At 43.3% G+C, this 19,129-nt stretch overlaps 2 protein-coding genes across 3 annotated transcripts in view; one reads left to right on the top strand and one right to left on the bottom strand.

The window, feature by feature from the left end:
- LOC308478401 (cytochrome P450 2J4-like) overlaps positions 1–19,129 on the top strand; it is a 439,957-nt gene that overhangs the window by 88,324 nt on the left and 332,504 nt on the right. The window lies entirely within an intron of this gene.
- Positions 1–19,129, bottom strand: part of LOC308478396 (cytochrome P450 2J5-like) — a 185,681-nt gene that overhangs the window by 27,031 nt on the left and 139,521 nt on the right. The window contains exons 1-2 of one of the 2 annotated variants that reach the window (XM_081008087.1): positions 4,633–4,897; positions 3,123–3,285 (exon numbers count right to left, since the gene is read on the bottom strand). The exons of the other annotated variant lie outside the window; for it this stretch is intronic. Of the exons in view, the coding sequence (XP_080864213.1) occupies positions 3,123–3,285; positions 4,633–4,800 (331 nt within the window). The 5' untranslated portion in view covers positions 4,801–4,897. Of the gene's footprint in view, positions 1–3,122; positions 3,286–4,632; positions 4,898–19,129 lie in introns of those variants that run through there. 2 annotated transcript variants of the gene reach the window in all.

The following is a 19,129-nucleotide window of genomic DNA, read 5'->3' as shown; positions in this document are numbered from 1 at the left end:
TACTGACCACCCAGCACACCGGCAGCCACCCTGTCAAACCTGCTGGAGGTGGCGGCAGGCTAGACCTTGGAGTTCCCAAGCTTATTGCTTTTGGGAGACTTCAACGTCCATGCCAATGCTGCCCCCTCCTCACAGGCTCTGGACCTAATGACTTCCATGGCAACACTAGGGCTCTCCCAGTTTGTTTTGGGCCCCACTCATCAAGCAGACCACACGCTGGATTTGATCTTTGGTGCTGGCATAGATGTGATCATACTCCCCCCTGTGGAAGTGACAAGATCTGATCACTGCACTCTGAAAGCCAAGATTGACTTCCCGCTCCTCCTTTGCTCGGGTGGCGAGCCTATTTGGGCTCGCCGCGAAGGCTGATGGATCCTGATAGATTCTGTCAGGCCTTGCGGGACTCTGCTTCTCCTGATGACTCATTACATGACCTTGTCGAGGACTGGAATAACCGGTTCTTGGCGGCCATCAATAAGATCGCGCATAAGCGCCCTCTGCAACCCCGCCGAAACCTTGGTTTACCTAGGAGCTCCGAAAAATGAAGCGGGACCTCAGATGGCTAGAGCGAGTATGGCGACGGACCCGTGACGGAGCCTCAAGAACATCTTATAGGATGCTTATGAAAGCCTATGAGATGGCTATGAAAGCTGCTAAGAAATCTTACTTCGCAGCTTCCATTGCATCCGCTAGCTCTCGCCCGGCAAAACTTTTTAGAATAATTAGGTCAATAACATCCTTAGGAGGACAACCAAATTTAAGCATAAATTCGACTCACAGCTGTGAGGCATTCGCCAACTTTTTTGCAGAGAAAGTCCTGTTGCTCCGCCATGACCTCCCTGCCACTTTAGATACAGTGACAGAACTGGAGGCCCCTCGACTGTCTTCGGGTCCAGTGTTGGATCATTTCGATCGGATACTCCCTGCTGATGTGGATAGATTCCTCTGAGCTGGTAGGCCCACCACTTGCCTCCTTGACCCGTGCCCATCTTGGCTGATTAGGGTGTGCCCAGATGTTGCACGGATCCCCCTGGTTGAAATTATCAATTTGTCCCTTGGCACGGGGACATTCCCAGGGGAGCTGAAGGAAGCAGTGGTGTGTCCGCTCTTAAAGAAAACTTCACTAGATCCTTTAGATTTATCAAATTACCGCCCAGTTTCAAATCTTCCATATCTAATTGAGAGAGCAGTTGCTGAACAGCTTGGTAGGTTTCTGGAGGAAACATCGGCTTTAGATCCATTTCAGTCCGGGATCCGTCCTGGTTTCGGGAGCGAGACGGCTCTGGTTGCCCTAACAGATGATCTCCATAGAAAACTGGATTGAGGCGGGTCAGGACCGCTGATTCTCTTAGATTTGTCAGCAGCCTTCAACAAGGTTGAACATGATCTTCTGGACCACCGCGTCGCTGACGTGGGGATACAGGGCATAGCTCTGCTCTTTTATCTCTGGTCAGGGACAGAGGGTGGCGCCAGGGAGGGAGATGTTGTCACGCCACTCCTTGGTGTGGAGTGCCACAGGGCGCAATCCTTTCCCAGATGCTTTTTAACATCTTTATGCGCCCCCTTGCCCAGATTGTCCAGAGCTTTGGGCTGCGTTATCACCAATATGCTGATGACACTTAGCGCTATCTGCTGATGGATGGCCACACCGACTCGGCCCCGGACACACTGACCAGATGCTTGGAAGCTGTGGCTGGATGGTTTCGTGGGAACCGTTTGAGACTAAAGCCTTCGAAGACAGAGGTCCTCTGGCTGGGTCAGGATGGCATGGGGATGAGGGACCAACTGCCTTCTCTTGTGGGGGACCAATTAGTGCCATTGCCTTCCGTTAAGAGTTTGGGTGTAATCCTTGACGCCTCCCTTTCCATGGAGGTGCAGGTTACAGCAACAGCCAAGGTGACAATTTTCTACCTTCACCGCATCAAGCAGTCCCTTACTTTTCCCGGCCCGACCTGGCCACAGTGATGCATGCAACGGTCACCTCCAGGCTCTACGTGGGGCTGCCCTTGAAGCTGTCCCAGAAACTCCAGCAGGTGCAGAATGGTGCAGCGAGGCTCCTCACGGGGTCCCTGCCGTGGGAGCATATTCACCCAGTGCTTTTCCAGCTGCACTGGCTCCCGATGGAGTACAGGGTTAGATTTAAAGTGCTGGTTTTGACCTTTAAAGCTCTTCACGGCCTAGGACCCTCGTACCTATGGGACCACCTCTCTCAGTATGCCCAACGGAGAAACTTAAGGTCCATAAATAGCAACACCCTAGTGGTCCTGAGCCCTAAGGAAGTTAGATTGGCTTCAACCAGAGCCAGGGCCTTTTCAACACTGGCTCTGGCCTGGTGGAACACTCTGTCTCATGAGACCAGGGCCCTGCAGGATCTGATTTCTTTCTGCAGGGCCTGTGAGACAGAGTTGTTCTGCCTGGCTTTTGGCTTGGAATTAACTTGATCCCCTCCCCCTCTTTCTTTTCCCCTGTCTCCTTCTGTGATGGAACTCCTACTTGGGGACTTCCCTGGCTTTTTTCTGGCCCACATAGGACCAGTCTGGATTTTTTTTTTCAATCAGACTCCAAAATAGTTTTTGAGTTTCTGCTGAAATGAGGCTGGATTTTAATGTTGTATTTTAATCTTGTTTTTTAAGTTGTATTTCAATCAATTATTTTATATCTGGAGTTGGCTGGGGAGGGTGGGGTATAAATAAAATTTATTATTATTTTTATGCGGCTGACACCCACCACTAGAATGGCAAGTATGCAATGAAATTCAACTAAGGGGAAACGAGGAAGTCGTCCTACAAAGTAAATAACTGTTATTTTCAATAAGGTTATGATTTATGTTTGTTATGTTTTGTTTGTCTCATGTTTTTGTTTGTTGTTGATATTGTAAAAACCAATAAAAATTTTTGCGGGGGAAAATAGAATGGCAATTGTCATGAACTTAGAGAGAGCCTGGTGGTCCTCTCAAATATTTTAGGGGGACACTGAAAGGACCTCAGCCCCTAGTTGTTCACTCCTAGGTAACCCATTTCCTCTTGAGTGCAACAATAATAGAGAGCCTTTGCTCTGGACAGCCCTTTAAACATTTTCTCTTGGGAAAATACCAGGAGATATTCTTATTCTTCACTACTTACCCTTTCCTTTTGCCATAGTCCTAAGGAAAGGAGTCTCTGGTCGATTGTCTAATTCTTCAGTGTGGTCAGTGAGCGCTTCTTTCACTGCTTGGAATCCAGACAGTACTACCATGGGTTGATGTCCCATCCATAGGGTGAAAATATTTCCATGTTGCTTTGCCAACTACCATTAGGGTCAAAAGAGAGGAGAGGAAATGTGTTCAAAAACTGCAGTTGGATATTTCAACTTAATACAAGAGCTTCAGTCTCCCTCACCTCTGTAGCTTCTTCCGTATGTCCAGAGCTCAAGTTATGGCTGCTCCCTGCTGCTTCTCCCTTCCCTCTGCATACCACTCTTATATGTTTGCTCTCTATGCCTGCATTCTCATTCCCTGTCAGTGAAGCAACATCGCTGACACCAGGCTTAAGAAATTGAATAGCACCTGCAGGTTAATTCCATGTTGAGAGGCTGTCATGAATGAATGCTGAGGACCTATGTGGTCAGTCTATTTTTTAATATAATAATATTTTATTCTTTTTGTCAGGGAACTGCCATCGGAGCTAGAGGCAGAGGGAAGGATCCAGAGGGATGCTGGAGAGGGTCCCAGTAGGGAGAGAGGCAGCCCATCTGCTGGGGAAGGAAATCAGCGTAACACCAGTGGAGAAGGGGGGCAGATGGGGGAATCGGAGAGGAGGCTCCAAGACTCCTCGCCGGAGACCAGCGGAGAGAGTACGGGTACTCCGCTGCCCACACCCTCCCTGCGCAGAAGACTTCCGTGCAGGGAGAGTAGGAGGAGACTTGGCGTCAAAGAACTTCTTTGCTGGAAGAAGTTCAAGAAACGCCCACTGACGGATTCTGCCAGCGACTGAGGCAGCCACGAAGCTAGAGGCTGTCCAGACAGAAAGGGTTCAGCCAGGTAACCTAGCCAGGAGTGGCGGCAAATTACGCACGAGCAACCCCTAAACCCATTACACTTTTTTCCATTTAGAAAGTTATATTTGTTATACAACAATTATATTCCAATTCAACAAAACAAGTGACTTCCCACTCACCCAACATCAATGTTTATAACTTGAATTACATACAATTGCATTTTAAAGTTCCATCTTATCTAATTTAATCCTCTCCAACATGTTTCTTAATATATTCTGCTGTTTTCTTACACTTCAAACCACGCTGTGGTCTTTACATATGGGAAATAACTTTTTGTATAGGCTGCAAATGTTTTCCAGTCTTCTTTAAAATATTCTAAATTAGTATCTTTTATCAATTTTTGCCATCTCTGCATGTTCCAAGATTTTCATAAACCATTCTTTCTTTGAGGGTGCTTTTCAGTATTAATAATAATATTCTTTGTATTATCCCTATTATTTGTATATCTTACTGTATCTCACAAAGGAGGCTTCTGGCATTTACCATTTACCATTTACCATTTGGTGCTATTGTTTAAGCTGAAATATCACAATTGTTGAGGGAAATAGATAAAGCAATTGGTGAAATCAGACTGAATTATCACCAAGATGTAAGTACCTTAATGAGAGTATCTTCATGAATCTTCAATCCAAGGATCCACAAGGTTCCAATCAGAGGAAGCTTAAGAGGCCCTGGAGGGTAATGCCTGTTTGACCAGAGCAGTTTCTTGAAGTTCAGAATCAGAAGAACCACCAGCAGAGCAATCAAAAGTGCCCATATCTCCATCCTTCTCTTGCTGTCTCTTTCTCCTTAATTCTTTCTAGGTTGCCTGGTCAGGTTCAACTCTCTTTCTCTAAGGGCTTTTTGCTTTCCTCAGAGACATCAGCAGTACTCTCTGTTTTCATATGCTCAGTTATTGAAAACAAATAAGCAACAAGGGGTGTGATACCATGTGCTAATAGCCTTGGAATGTGATTGCAAGTCATGTAATACAACTGAACACTATAATCATTCTTATATAGGTCATGCAAATGAGAGGGTGTTTGATGAATTGTAATTAGAATCCAAGCTATCTTAAGACCGATTTTATGACACAAATGTTTGGAAAAGAATTTTGTACCAAATATTCATAAAATAAAAAATGAATATGAGAAAAGCCCCGCTGGATCACACAGAAATCCTCTCTTGTGCAAATAGAGGGATTACCTCTTTTCTCCCTTGAATAGTGCATAGAGCTGGAGGAGGAATTTGAAAGAGTGATAGTCTTTCCTGCTTCCTCTTTATGATCTATATGTACTGGATACAACTTTTACCCAGACTCTTAGGAAAAGCCAAGTGTGCTTGTGTACATTCTCTCCCTCCCTCCCCCCTCTCTCAGGGGGCTTATCTGGGAGAGTGAGGACTGCTTGTAAGTGAAAGAGTAACACCCCTGAATAATTTAACTCCTTATAGAATTTCATGATTTACACCAAGATTCTGAATATTCTTTATTTGTCAAGGCTTCTGTCTCAAAATAGAAGAAAATGTTTGCTGATATTAAAATAGTTTAGGGAAACAATAGGTAAGAAGTGTAGGTGCCAACTTCTATTGGACCCCCAAATAAAATATTTGGGGGGACCTTCCCCACCCATGTTCAGTATACACCTTTAGGCGCCAGGCAAAAACATTCCTTTTCAACCAGGCTTTTGCCTGACTTGATCTATATATTATACCCTTTTGAAAAATGCTGGATCTTTTTTTTGGGGGGGGGGGTTATTGGGTTGTTGGTTTTGTTTTCATTTAATGTATTTGATATTTTATGTGAACTGCCCTGAGACCTTTGGGTGTAGGGTGGTATAGAAATTTAATAATAATAATCATTATGATGATGATGATGTTGACAACAATTGTGGGTGCAGAAGGCTGAGAGACTCTTCCTCCTCCTGCAGTGGAGGGGAAGGGTGGAGGAAGCAGTCTTGATGACCTAGAAAGTCAAGGAGTGGTCAAGGAGAATTAACAGAGACACATTTCCACTGTCTGTCTCCCGACAGAGATCATCATACAGGGCGACCCAAGCAGTTGGTGTGCCAAAACTGGGCCTAAATTTGGATTAGAAATGGATCTAGAAAATCTGTTTCCTCCAAGAGCGCCAAGTGAACTAACATACTATCAGAACAGCATCAGATAAGACCATAAAAAAGGAATGAAACTCCACTGAATCGCCCTTCTTTGCTCCTCCCTCTTCATCCCTCTTCTGGTCCTTGGAGACACCAGGAGAGGGGAGCTTGTTGCAGCAGGAGAGGGAGACACCCTGGCTCCTTCACTAGCCTGACTCATCTCTGCCTCTCTTTTTTCCCCAAATTTTTTTTATTAGTTTTCACAATATTAAAAACAAACAAACAAACAAACAAACACACAAGACAAACAAACATAAATCATAGCCTTATTGAAAATTACCTTTATTAACTTTGTTAAGTGATTTCCTCACTTCCCCTTGGTTGAATTTCATTGCATGTCCTTTTAATGGTTTTCCAAATCCCAATTTTTATGAAATTTAACTTAAACATTAACATCCTTAGATCTTCCCCTTATAGAATTAAACATATTAATTCATCACTCAACATAAATAAAATCCTAAGCCCATTAAGTATCTGCAAGCTCTTTTCAGTTAGTTTAACTTAACAAATTTAACTAAATAATCATTAAATTTATTCCATTCTTCCTGACACTCCTCCTCCTTCTGGTCGCGGACTGTTCCGGTTAGGTTGGCTAGCTCCGAAAAATCCATCATCTTCATCTGCCATTCTTCTATTGTTGGTAATTCTTGGGTTTCCCACTTTTTAGCCAACAAAATACGAGCAGCAGTTGTGGCATACAAAAATAATTTAACATCTTTCCTGGGCAATTCCAAACCTGTTATTCCAAGAAGGCCTCTGGTTTCTTTATAAATGTATGTTTCAACATTTTTTTCAATTCATTATAAATCTTTTCCCAGGAGTCTTTCACCTTGGGACAGGTCCACCACATATGATAAAAGGTTCCTTCCTTTTCTTTACATTTCCAACATATATTGTCACAATTATGATATATCTTTGCTAATTTTACATGAGTCAAATACCATCTATACATCATTTTCATTATATTTTTCTTTAACAAAGTACATGCGGTGAACTTGACCTCTTTCTTCCACAATCTTTCCCAATCCTCAAACATTATATTATGTCCTACATTTCTTGCCCAATCTATCATCACAGATTTAACTTGTTCATCTTTTTGTATGCCACTCCAACAATAGCTTGTACATTTTAGATAAATTTTTACCTTTAGTATCCAACAACTCTGTCTCCAACTTAGATTTTTCAAAAGCAAAATCATTTTTCTTATCCAATTTATACAATTCATTGATCTGGTGGTATTGTAACCAATTTAGCTTATCTTTAACTTGATCAAATGGTTTTAATTTGTAACCTTCCTCTTCTATTAATAAATCATAATATCTCAACCATTTGGTATCCATATTTAATTTTTTCTGGGCCTTTGCCTCCATTTGTGAAAGCCACCTGGGCGTCTTTCTTTCTAAGAGATATTTATATTTTATCCAAACATTATACAACGATTTCCTAATTACATGGTTTTTAAATGCATTATGGGCCTTTACCTTGTCATACCATAAATATGCATGCCAACCGAACACATTGTCAAATCCCTCCAAATCTAATAGATCTGTATCTTCTAATTGCATCCATTATTTAATCCAATAAAGTGCAGCAGCTTCAAAATAGATTTTTAAATCTGGCAGGGAAAATCCACCTCTTTCTTTAGAATCCGTTAGTAATTTATATTTAATTCTGGGTTTCCTCCCCTGCCAGATAAATCTAGAGAGTGCTTTCTGCCATTCTTTAAAGCATTTCGCATTATCTATAATTGGAAGGGCTTGAAACAGGAAAAGCATCTTCATCTTAATCACAGAAATCTGGCCCATTAATGACAATTTTAGGTTTGACCATACCTCTAAATCTCTTTTAATTTCATTCCATAATTTCTCATTATTATCTTAATATAAGTTCAATTTTTTTCCAGACAGGTTCACCCCCAAATATTTAACTTTTTTCACAAAGTCTAGGCCTGTTTTCTCTTGTAATAGTTTCCTTTCTTCATTATCCAGATTTTTCTCAATTACTTTGGTATTGCTCTTGTTTAATTTAAATCCTGCTACCTGACCAAACTCTTGTATCAGCTCCAGTGCTTTGACTGCACTGGAGTCTGGATCTTGTAATGTCAGAACTAGAGCATCAGCAAAGACTTTTAATTTATAATGTTTCAAACCTACTGTAATACCTTTAACTTGTTCATCTTTTCTAATCATACTTAGCAAGACCTCCAGTACTGAAATAAACAGCCGAGGGGAAAGTGGGGCACCCTTGCCTGGTTCCCTTCTCAATTCTAATTTCCCCTGAAACCACATTATTTACAATAATTTTAGCTTTTTGTTCTAGATAGATCGCTTTAATACCATTTAAAAAACCCATACTCTCTAAATTATGTAACATAAAACTCCAAGAAACATTGTCAAAGGCTTTCTCTCGCATCAATAAACATTAACATTGCTTTACAGCTCTTTCTTGCTTCTAACTTTTCCAAAATATCCACAGCATTTCTAATGTTGTCTTTCATATGTCTTCCCGGCAGAAATCCTGCCTGGTCTTTATGAATATACTCATATAAAACCTTCTTTAGCCTGTTGGCCAGTATATTTGCAAAATTTTTATAATCCACATTGAGTAGGGAGATTGGTCTGTAGTTTTTAATGTTGGATCTATCCTGACCCTGTTTAGGAATCAGAGTAATATAAGCTTGCTTCCAGGTTTCAGGTGCTTTGCCCCCTCACAAAATCGAATTAGATACTTCTACCAGAGGTTGAATGAGCCATTCTTTCAATGTCTTATAATATTTCGCTGATAGACCATAGGGTCCTGGTGTCTTGCCAAGTTGCATTGAATTTATTGCCTGTTCCACTTCCTGGTTTGTAATTAAACCTTTTAGTAGATTCTTTTCGTCCTTCGGAATCTGTTGCATCCCATTAATCTTTATAAATTGCTCGATTTTCCCTATATCTTCTTTATCCTTTTTATACAGTTGTTTATAATATTTATAAAAGCATTTTCTAATGTCTGCAGGGTTCTCTACAGATTTTCCTTCTGTAACAATGTTTGCAATAGTACTTTGTTTTTGTCTCTTCTTTAGTTGCCAGGCTAATAATTTCCCACATTTATTTGCAGATTCAAAATTTCTTTGTCTCATCCTTCTTATCTTCCATTCAATTTCTTGATTTACTAACTGTGAATATTGAACCTGTAGGGCTTTAATTTCTTTTTGGATCTGCAAATTCTTTGGGTTTCCTCTAAGCTTCTTCTCTTTATCTTTCAGTTGTTCCATAATTTTATCTTTTGTCTCATTCTGTGACTTTCTCCTAATTGCATTTTGTTGTATCAGAAACCCTCTCATTACTGCTTTGCTGGCCTCCCAAATCACCCTTATTTCCGTTCCTTGATTCATGTTAAATTCAAAATAATCCTTTAGGGTTTTTGGGGCCTTATTGACAATTAATGAACTTCTCAACAGATCATCATTCATTCACCATCTGAAGGAGCCTTGAACAAACATTTTCAAGTCCATAGAAACTGCATTATGGTCCGAGCAAGTTTTAGGGCAAATTTCTGTTTTTATTACTTTAGGAACCAAGTCTCTGGATATCCATAGTCTATTCGTGAAAATACTTGGTTTGCATCTAAGAAAAAAGTGAAGTCTTTTTCCATTGGATTTCTAATTCTCCATATATCTGACAAATCAAAATTTTCAGTTAAATCAAAGAAAGTCTTCGGTAGTCTGCCAGAGTTCGTAACCTTTGATCTCTGAGTTCTATCCATCAAACTAGATGTGACTCCATTCAAGTCCCCCATCAATATAATTTTATAATCCATATATTCCAACAGACTTACTTCCAAGTTCTTGAAAAAAATCCACTTTGCCATCATTAGGTGAGTTGATTCCTAGTAACAAATATTTCTCGCCTTGTGCTGAAATTTCAAATGCTATGTATCTTCCTTCCTCATCTTTGAAAGCAAATTTTGGATTCCATTTATCTTTGGTGTAGAAAACCACTCCTCTTTTTTTAACTTTGTCAGAAGAAATAAATTCTTGGCCCAATCTTTTATTTATTAAAAATTTTCTGTGTAGTCTTGTAATGTGAGTTTCCTGTAAACAAGTTATATCCAAGTTTTGTTTTTCCAAAATGTGATAAATTGTTCTCCTTTTTTGCAGTAAATTCAAGCCATGTACGTTCCATGAATAAATCCTCAATGCCATATTGTCTACTTACGAGGACGCTGCCTCCGTTCCCAGCAACTGTGGGGTTTGTAATCCAAGTTCTACCAAGTGCTTTTGCATAAATCTATCCTTCTCCTCAAGGTTCTTAACCTTTTGCTTTCTTCCTTCAAATTTGAAAGATAGGCCCTCTGGAAATTCCCACCTAAAAAAGATGTTCTTTCTCTTCAGAATATCTGTCAGGTCCCTATACTGGGATCTCAGGTTCAAAAAATGCCTAGGAACCTCTTTGAAGAGCACAACGGATTTATCGAGAACTTTGAGGCCTTTTTTATAGTGATGTCCCAGAATGATATCTCTTTGTTCCCTAGTCTTAAAGACCACAATACAATCGTAGGTTATTTTAGTCTCTTTTTTAGGACCAAATCTGTAAGCTTTCTCCACCCAATCTTCTACTTCCTCTTTTTTCAGATCCCAGAATTCCACAAAATATCCTATCAAAGATTCTTGAGTTTATCCTGATCCTGATCCAGATAAGGGAGCCCTCTCAATCTCAGATAAGATTCATTCACACTCAATTGCAGATAAGCTATTGCATTTGCATTTTCATATTGCAAACATTCCAAATCCTGCACCCTGACATTCTCCAGTTTCGTCAATCTTGCATCATGTGAATTAATTTCCTCTTTTACATCTTTAAGATTGGTACTTAAATGATCAATCCTTTTTTCCAATTTATTTATAGTGACTGTGTTGCGATCTAATCCTTCTTTAATATCATTTAACTCTGACAATACCGACTCCTCAAATTGTGTTGGTGCTTTAGAGCCACATCTGGGCTTTTCTTTTTCTGAATTCATAGCTAAAGAATGTCAAGGTCAGTCACACAGTCTGCCACAATAATGGAGAAAAACAGTTTCTCTCCTTTCCACCAGCCAGATCGGAAGCAGCTTCCTTAGTCTTTAAAACTGCTTACCTAGAATGCAGCTGTACAGTGTGGTGTCAGAAAATGCTTCAGCAGTACTATCTACCTGGTAACCCGTCACCATCGGTGTGTCTGCTGGGTTTGCATCAGCCAAATTCAGCCTGGTTAATACATCTGCAATTTTCTGTGTTTTGTGTACCAGAAAATTACCTGCTTGGTCCTTCTGAACCTACAGAGAAAGATAGTTGGATACCTCACCAAGATCCTTCATGTCAAAGTGCTCCTTCAGCTGAGCTAGGGTGCTTTGGTACAAAGCCTGATTCTTCCAAAACAAAAGCAAATCATCAACAAAACGTAAACAATACAGTTTGTTCTGCCCCTCCTCTTTGACAAACACACATGGATCAGCTTTTCCTTGGTGAAAACCTAGAGAAAGCAATGTCTCAGTGAGTTTTGTGTTCCAACACCTGACACTCTGCTTGAGACCATATAGGGATTTCCGTAGTTTACAGACCATTCTCTTCTGTACCTGCACTCCATCAGATGGAAGCATGTACAGTTCCTCCCCCAAAATCCCGTACAAAAAAAAGCTGTGTTCACATCTGTCAGCTAGCCAGCTGCACATGTTGCTGCACTTAGCAGAGAAAACACTCCCGGCAGCCAGCCATAAATTCCTTTCTTTATTTCCTTCTGACAAGATTACATGCAGAATAAACAAAGCGATCCGTCTCTCATGACACGTTGCTCTGACTAGTTTCTCTTTTCCCTCTTCCTCGAGACCAACACAACCAACGGCTCAGCCCCTTCCGTTTTTCCCTGTGACGTGGATCCCCCTCTCTCTGAAGCACCCCTTCCTCCCCAGACTCACTATCCTCTTCTCTGTCTTCTGAGGAGGATTCAGTACTGAGCAGTGGAGATCGTTCCTTGTATCCTCTAATCCTTTCCTCCCTCACTGCCTGCAGTTCCCTGACATCCACCCCTTCCTCAAAGGCCCCCCTCACCTCCCTTTCCTGAGAAGGAGCCTCACCCGATGCATCCTCCTCATGCTTCTCGGGGGTAAATCCTAGGAAAATCTCCTCCTCCTCTTCGGTATCATCAAAAACGTTACCCCAACATCTAACATCTGATGGACCCGGACGCTCTTCACTCACTCCTTTCCCCCACTGTGTTTCCTCTTGGTCCGAGGTTGAGAACCCTTCAAAATCCTCTTCATCGTCCGTCAGCCCAAACGCCCTCTCTGCGAACCTCCCTGCGGGTTGTGGCTTATGGGGAAATAGCTCGTGGAAGTCCTCCACTAAACCCTCCTCCGTGACCCAATCTGATGGCACCCATGTGTTATCCGAACTGGGAGCCCCCTCCCAAGCTACAAGATACTCCAGCTGATTACCCTTCCAACACGAGTCCAATATTCCCTCTATCTGGTGTCCCCGCTCCCTTTCCTCGACTTCTGGCAGTGACACCTCCCCTTCCCTTCTGCCCAGCCGGTAAGCCCACAATAGCGACCGGTGGAACACGGGATGAATTTTCATGCTCTCTGGCAGCCTCAACCTAATGGCCACCGGGTTGACTTGCTGTATGATTTCAAAGGGATCCACCCTCCTGGGTTTCAGTTTCTTACAACCCCCTTTCCAAGGCAAGCCTTGCGTCGATAACCACACCTTATCCCCCACCCGAAGGGTTTCCCCTTCCCTCCAATGCTTGTCTGCTTGCCTCTTGTATACCTCCTTGGCCCTTTCCAAGTTCAACTTCAGTTGTTGTTGAATTGCCTCCATTTCCTCCACAAACTGTTCAACGGCTGGCACACTCCACGACTCCTCCCCCTCCCAGGGAAAGCCCTAGGATGGCACCCGTGATTAGCAAAAAACGGAGTCATCCCTGTGGACACATTCTCGGAGTTGTTGTATGCAAACTCCGCCAGCGCTAATTTGTCCACCCAATCGTTCTGCCTCTCCCCCACATAACAACACAGGTACTGCTGTAATACTGCATTGACCCTTTCCGCCTGCCCATTGCTTTCGGAATGTCTGGCGGTGGTGAAACTCACCTCAACTTGCAACAAACTCATGAGTTTGCTCCAGAACCTTGAGGTTAATTGTGTCCCCCATCCGAAATGACCCTCGAAGGGACCCCATGCAACTTAAACATGTGCTCCACAAACAATTTGGCTGTCTCCTCTGCAGTTACCGCATGAGAACACGCCACAAAATGGTACATTTTGGTGAGTAGATCCACCACCACCAACACCGCCGTTTTCCCCCTGGACTGGGGCAGGTCAGTGATGAAGTCTACAGATACCACCTCCCATGGCCTCCCTGGTGTTGGCAGAGGCTCTAATAACCCTGCCGGAGCTGCCCTCTCCCCTTTGGCTCTCTGACAGGTCTCACACCCTCGCACATATTCCTTCACATCTTCCCACACCTTGGGCCACCAAAATTCCCTGGTGACCAACAACATGGTTTTGTGTTGCCCAAAGTGTCCTGCCGTTGAGCTGTCATGAAGTTGTCGGAGGATTCGGGCCCAGAGAGCTTCCCCTAGTACATACAAAGCCCCCCCGATAAAACAGTAGCCCCCCTTTTTCCTCGAAACCTCCCTCAGCCCCTCTCCCTTGCCCAAGTTCATCCAACTTTCCTCTGGCAAAAGCATCATCCCGCATCAACCGTAGCAGTTTGTCGTCCTTCACCAATGTCGCCCCGCAAGCCCACCTCTGCTCGGGGAACATGAACAGGGCTATCGGTGGTCCTTCCTCTGCCAAATATTCGGGTTTACAGGATAAAGCGTCCGCCCTCACGTTCTGCTCACCCGGTACGTACTGAATCCTGAAGTTAAAGTTGGCAAAGAACTCTGCCCAGCGTATTTGCCTCTGGCACATCACTCTCGCCGTCCGCCAGTACTCCAAATTCTTGTGATCCGTTCACACCTGTATCTGATGCTTCACTCCAATCAAAAAATGTCGCCATTGCTTGAATGCAGACACAATAGCAAGCAATTCCTTATCATAGATACTATAGTTCACTTCCGATTTATTGAGCTTCCGGGAAAAGAAAGCACACGGACGCCACTCCCCCTCCCCATCTTGCTGCATGAGAACTGCTCCAATCGCTCGATCAGACGCATCTGTCTCCACCCGCAGTGGTAGTTCAGGGTTGACATGCAGCCGTTGTTCCTCAGAGGCGAAGACCCTCTTTAGACCCTCAAAGGCCCTCTGCGCCACCTCCGTCCACTCAAACTTCTTCTTGCCACTGAGGCAATCCGTTATGGGGGTCTCCAGCAGTGCGAAGTTCTTAATGAACTTCCGGTAGAAGTTACTGAAGCCCAGGAACCGCTGAACATCCTTCCTCGTTTTTGGGCTTTTCCACTCCACCACCGCCTTGACCTTCTCCGGGTCCATTGCCAGACCCCTGTCCAACAGCCTATAGCCCAGGAACTCGACCTCTCTCGTGTGAAACTGACACTTCTCCAGTTTCACCCATAGGCGATGCTCCTTGAGCCTAGCTAGAACTTCCCGTACGTCCTTAACGTGCTGTTCTTTGTCTGGAGAGTAAATAAGTATGTCATCCAAAAATGTAGCGCAGTTTTTGTAGAGCAAAGGTCCCAACACGTGGTGCATGAAGGCTTGGAAGCAGGGACTGCCACACTGTAAACCGAAGGGCATAACGAGATATTTGAATGCCCCTAGTGGTGTGAACATGGTTGTCTTCCACTCGTCCCCCTCTCGCACCCTGATGAGATTGTAGGCTCCTCTCAAATCCAGTTTGGTGAAAATTTTCCCCTTTCGCACCCTTGCCAATACGTCATCAATCCTTGGCATCGGGAAGGCCATGGGGAGCGACTGGGCATTGATTCATTGGAAGTCTACGACGAGACGTTTCTCTCTCGTGGCCTTTTTGTCCACAAAGAACACGGGGCTTCCGCCTACTGCCCTGGACTTCCTAATGAAACCTCTCCTTAAGTTCTTGTCTATAAAAGCTCTTAAGTCCTCCATCTCCTGATCGGACATAGAGTACAGTTTTCCTGCCGGTAATTTGGCCCCCGGGACCAAGTTGATCTGACAATCGTAAGGCCTGTGTGGCGGCAGCGTGTCCGCCTCTCTTTCGCTGAAAACCTCTGCCAAGTCCATATATTCTGGAGGAATGCCGCCTTTCTCTCCCGCACACGTAGCCGCCACTCTGGCACTACCAACTCGTGGCTCCTTTACTCCCAAACAGTTCTCCAAGCAATGCGCCGATCCAAACGTCAGGTTACGCTGATGTCGGGAGACCACCGGACTGTGCAGGGCCAACCAACTCATGCCCAAAATGATGGGTGGGCCCGCCAGCGTGGCCACATGGAAAGCAATCGTTTCAGAATGTGTTGAAATCCTCATTCTCATGGGGGGGGTCTGATGGGTCACTTCCCCTCCCAAAAGTTCCCACCCATCAATGGTGGTCACTTGTAGCGGAAAGTCCAAAGGTAGTAAATGCAATTGGTGCTGTGCAGCGAAGTCCCTGCTGAAGAAATTGGCACTCGCTCCTGAGTCCAACAGGGCATGGACCTCCATAGCCTGTCCATTGGGGAGGTCCAGCAATACCCTCACAATTATGCCTGGTTGGGGAAGTCCTGGTCGGGGCTCTGGTTCTGTTCCATTCCTTTTTTTTTTTTTAAATAATATTTATTCCAAATTTAAAATCACAGAAAAAAAGAAAAACCATACAGAGTACAAAGAAAACTTTGACCATAACAGAGCAAAAAATAAACAAGTAAGAAGAACAATGAGATAGAATAAAAAAGAAAACTTAACAAAAAATATAAAAATATATTAAATTAAAAATAAAACAAAAGCAGATTAAACCTTTACATATCCTTTTCCCTTTACTTATTTCCAATGACCTCCTCTCACCTCCCAATTTTGTATTCTTGTTCAGATCGTATTTTCAGCAAATCCCTCTAATCTTATTTTCATTTACATATTTTAAAATTAAAATAATATAATTAAACCTCCTCTATTTCATCAAATTCATCAACTCATTTTTGCTTAAACCATTATATCATATCTACCAAAACGACCTAATATTTCTTTTTCCAACCTCCTTCTAACATTCTTTTATATTGCAATACTTTTGAAGATATATTTTGAATTTTTTCCAGTCTTCTTCCATCGACCCTTCTCCCTGGTCTCGAATTCTGCCGGTCATCTCAGCCAGTTCCATATAGTCCATCACTTTCATCTGCCATTCTTCTCGGGTGGGCAGTTCTTGTGTCTTCCAGTACTTCCCGATGAGTATTCTTGCTGCTGTTGTAGCATACATAAAGAAAGTTCTATCCTCCCTTCGCACCAATTGGCCGACCATGCCCAGAAGAAAGGCCTCTGGTTTCTTCAAAAAGGTATACTTAAACACCTTTTTCAGTTCATTATATATCATTTCCCAGAAAGCCTTAATCCTTGGGCATGTCCACCAAAGGTGGAAGAATGTACCCTCCGTCTCTTTACATTTCCAACATTTACTATCTGACAAATGATAGATTTTTGCTAGCTTGACTGGGGTTAAGTACCACCTGTAAATCATTTTCATTATATTTTCTCTTAAGGCATTACAAGCCGTAAATTTCATACCTGTGGTCCATAACTGTTCCCAGTCAGCAAACATGATATTATGTCCAAAATCTTGTGCCCATTTAATCATAACAGATTTAACCGTTTCATCCTGTGTATTCCATTTCAACAGCAAGTTATACATTCTTGATAAATTCTTAGTTTTAGGGTCTAACAATTCTGTTTCCAATTTTGATTTTTCCTCCTGGAAACCAATCTTTTTGTCTAAATTATAAGCCTCCCTTATTTGATAGTAATGAAGCCAGTCTCGGACTTTAGTTTTTAATTTATCAAAACTCTGCAGCTTTAGTTTATCTCCATCTTGTTCTAAAATTTCACAATATTTTGGCCAATTTGTCTCCATATTAGTTTTTTTTCAGAGCCTTAGCCTCCATTGGTGACAGCCACCTGGTTCTGTTCCATTCCTGCCTGGCTGCTGCCCCGCCCCATTCCCAGCCAGGCACTGGCGTTTCCCTGCTTTTGGACTCCCCCCTCTCCCATCTGGGAGGAAGCCCCCACCATTCCCTGCCAGTTGTGACATTCAGGACACACTCTGGCAAAGTGCCCTGGTTTCTGGCAGATAAAACATTTCTTGGCAGCTTGCCCGTCTTTTGCCACCTTGTGAGTTGGCCGTTGAGCCTTTGAATCTTCCCGTGCACGGGCAGAGTCAATTTCCATCGGCTCCGAGCGAGATTGACCTTGCTCTCCCTCACTTGGTATGCCAGGAATGCGATAACCATGGGAACGCTGGCCTCTGCTCTCAGCCTTCTCTAGCTGCCTCAGCTCTTGCCTGCTGCCCACCGCCAGAGCAGCCTTAACGAGGGAATCCAGGTCCTGGTGTCGGGGGCCCCTGGCAAGCTCATCTTTCACCTGAGAATTCAGTCCGGCCTTAAATAGAGCTTGCACAGGCTTTGAGTCTAAGCTCCAATCAAGCTTGTGCACCAGCATAGCAAATTGGGACCAGTACTCCCTCACAGTCGAGTTCCCCTGCTGTAGATCCAATAGCTGTTGCTGAGTTACATCCTCCTCAGATCCAAATGAAAACATAGCGTCCAATGCTTCCCAGACTTGTTTGAGATCGCTGAGCGCAGCATTATGGCTAGCAAGCAGTGGGCGTACCCAGTCTCACGCTGCCCCAGTCAAATGGCCTATAAGGTACCCCACCTTGTCAGCATCCCCAGCAAAAGCAGCTCCTTGCAGTTCAAGAGCGTACTGCATGTCGAGTTTGAAGCCCATGTACAGTCTGGGGTCCCCACTGAATTTGCTTACCAGCATCAAAGACTGGTTCAGTAAGCCCCCCCCAGAAGCCCCTTCAGATCTGGCCCTGGCTTCTTGCAAACGAATTCTTAATTCCTGTGATGTGGCCAATAAATCAGTCCTCTCTTTTTCCAGCTGTGCAAGGCGAGCTTCCATCCTGCTTTTCTCCTTGCTGAGCCTCTCCTCTCGAGTGCTCATTAGCTGGGTGTGTGAGTCAGAGCAAACTGTCAGCTAGCCAGCTGCACACGTTGCTGCACTTAGCAGAGAAAACACTCCCGGCAGCCAGCCATAAATTCCTTTCTTTATTTCCTTCTGACAAGATTACATGCAGAATAAACAAAGTGATCCGTCTCTCATGACGCATTGCTCTGACTAGTTTCTCTTTTCCCTCTCCCTCGAGACCAACACAACCAACAGATCAGCCCCTTCCATTTTCCCCTGTGACGTGGATCCCCCTCTCTCTGAAGCACCCCTTCCTCCTCAGACTCACTATCCTCTTCTCTGTCTTCTGAGGAGGACTCAGTACTGAGCAGTGGAGATCGTTCCCTGTATCCTCTAATCCTTTCCTCCCTCGCTGCCTGCAGTTCCCTGACAACATCGTGATGAGAAACGTGCAGTTTCTCCTCTGCAGCAATCTTGAGCAGAAGCCTAATGCTCTCATACTTGATGGTGGGTAAGTAGGTTTCATGGTAATCCTGTCCTGGTACCTGTGAAAAACTTCTGATGACCAATCTGGCTTTGTGCCTGACAATATTGCCATATATAACAACTCCTCTCTTCTTTTGCACGTCTGAAGAAATAAATTCATTCCCCAATTTTTTATTCCTTAAGACTCGATTATGTTTCCATGCGTGTTTCTTGCAAACAGATTATTTCTACATTTTTAAAATTAACTCATGTTTGATTTTATTTCTTTTGGCTTTATTATTCATGCCATTAACATTCCATGATATAATTTTTATTGTCATTTTGATTTATTTAATTAAATACAATTTTATTTTATTATTTACGCTTAAATATCTCCCTCTTCTCCCTCTTGTTCTTGTTTGTCCTCTTCACTT

Source organism: Podarcis pityusensis (genome assembly GCF_964106645.2).
Source record: "Podarcis pityusensis genome assembly, chromosome: 5".
Classification (NCBI taxonomy): domain Eukaryota; kingdom Metazoa; phylum Chordata; class Lepidosauria; order Squamata; family Lacertidae; genus Podarcis; species Podarcis pityusensis.
This window is presented reverse-complemented; position numbering and strand designations above follow the sequence as displayed.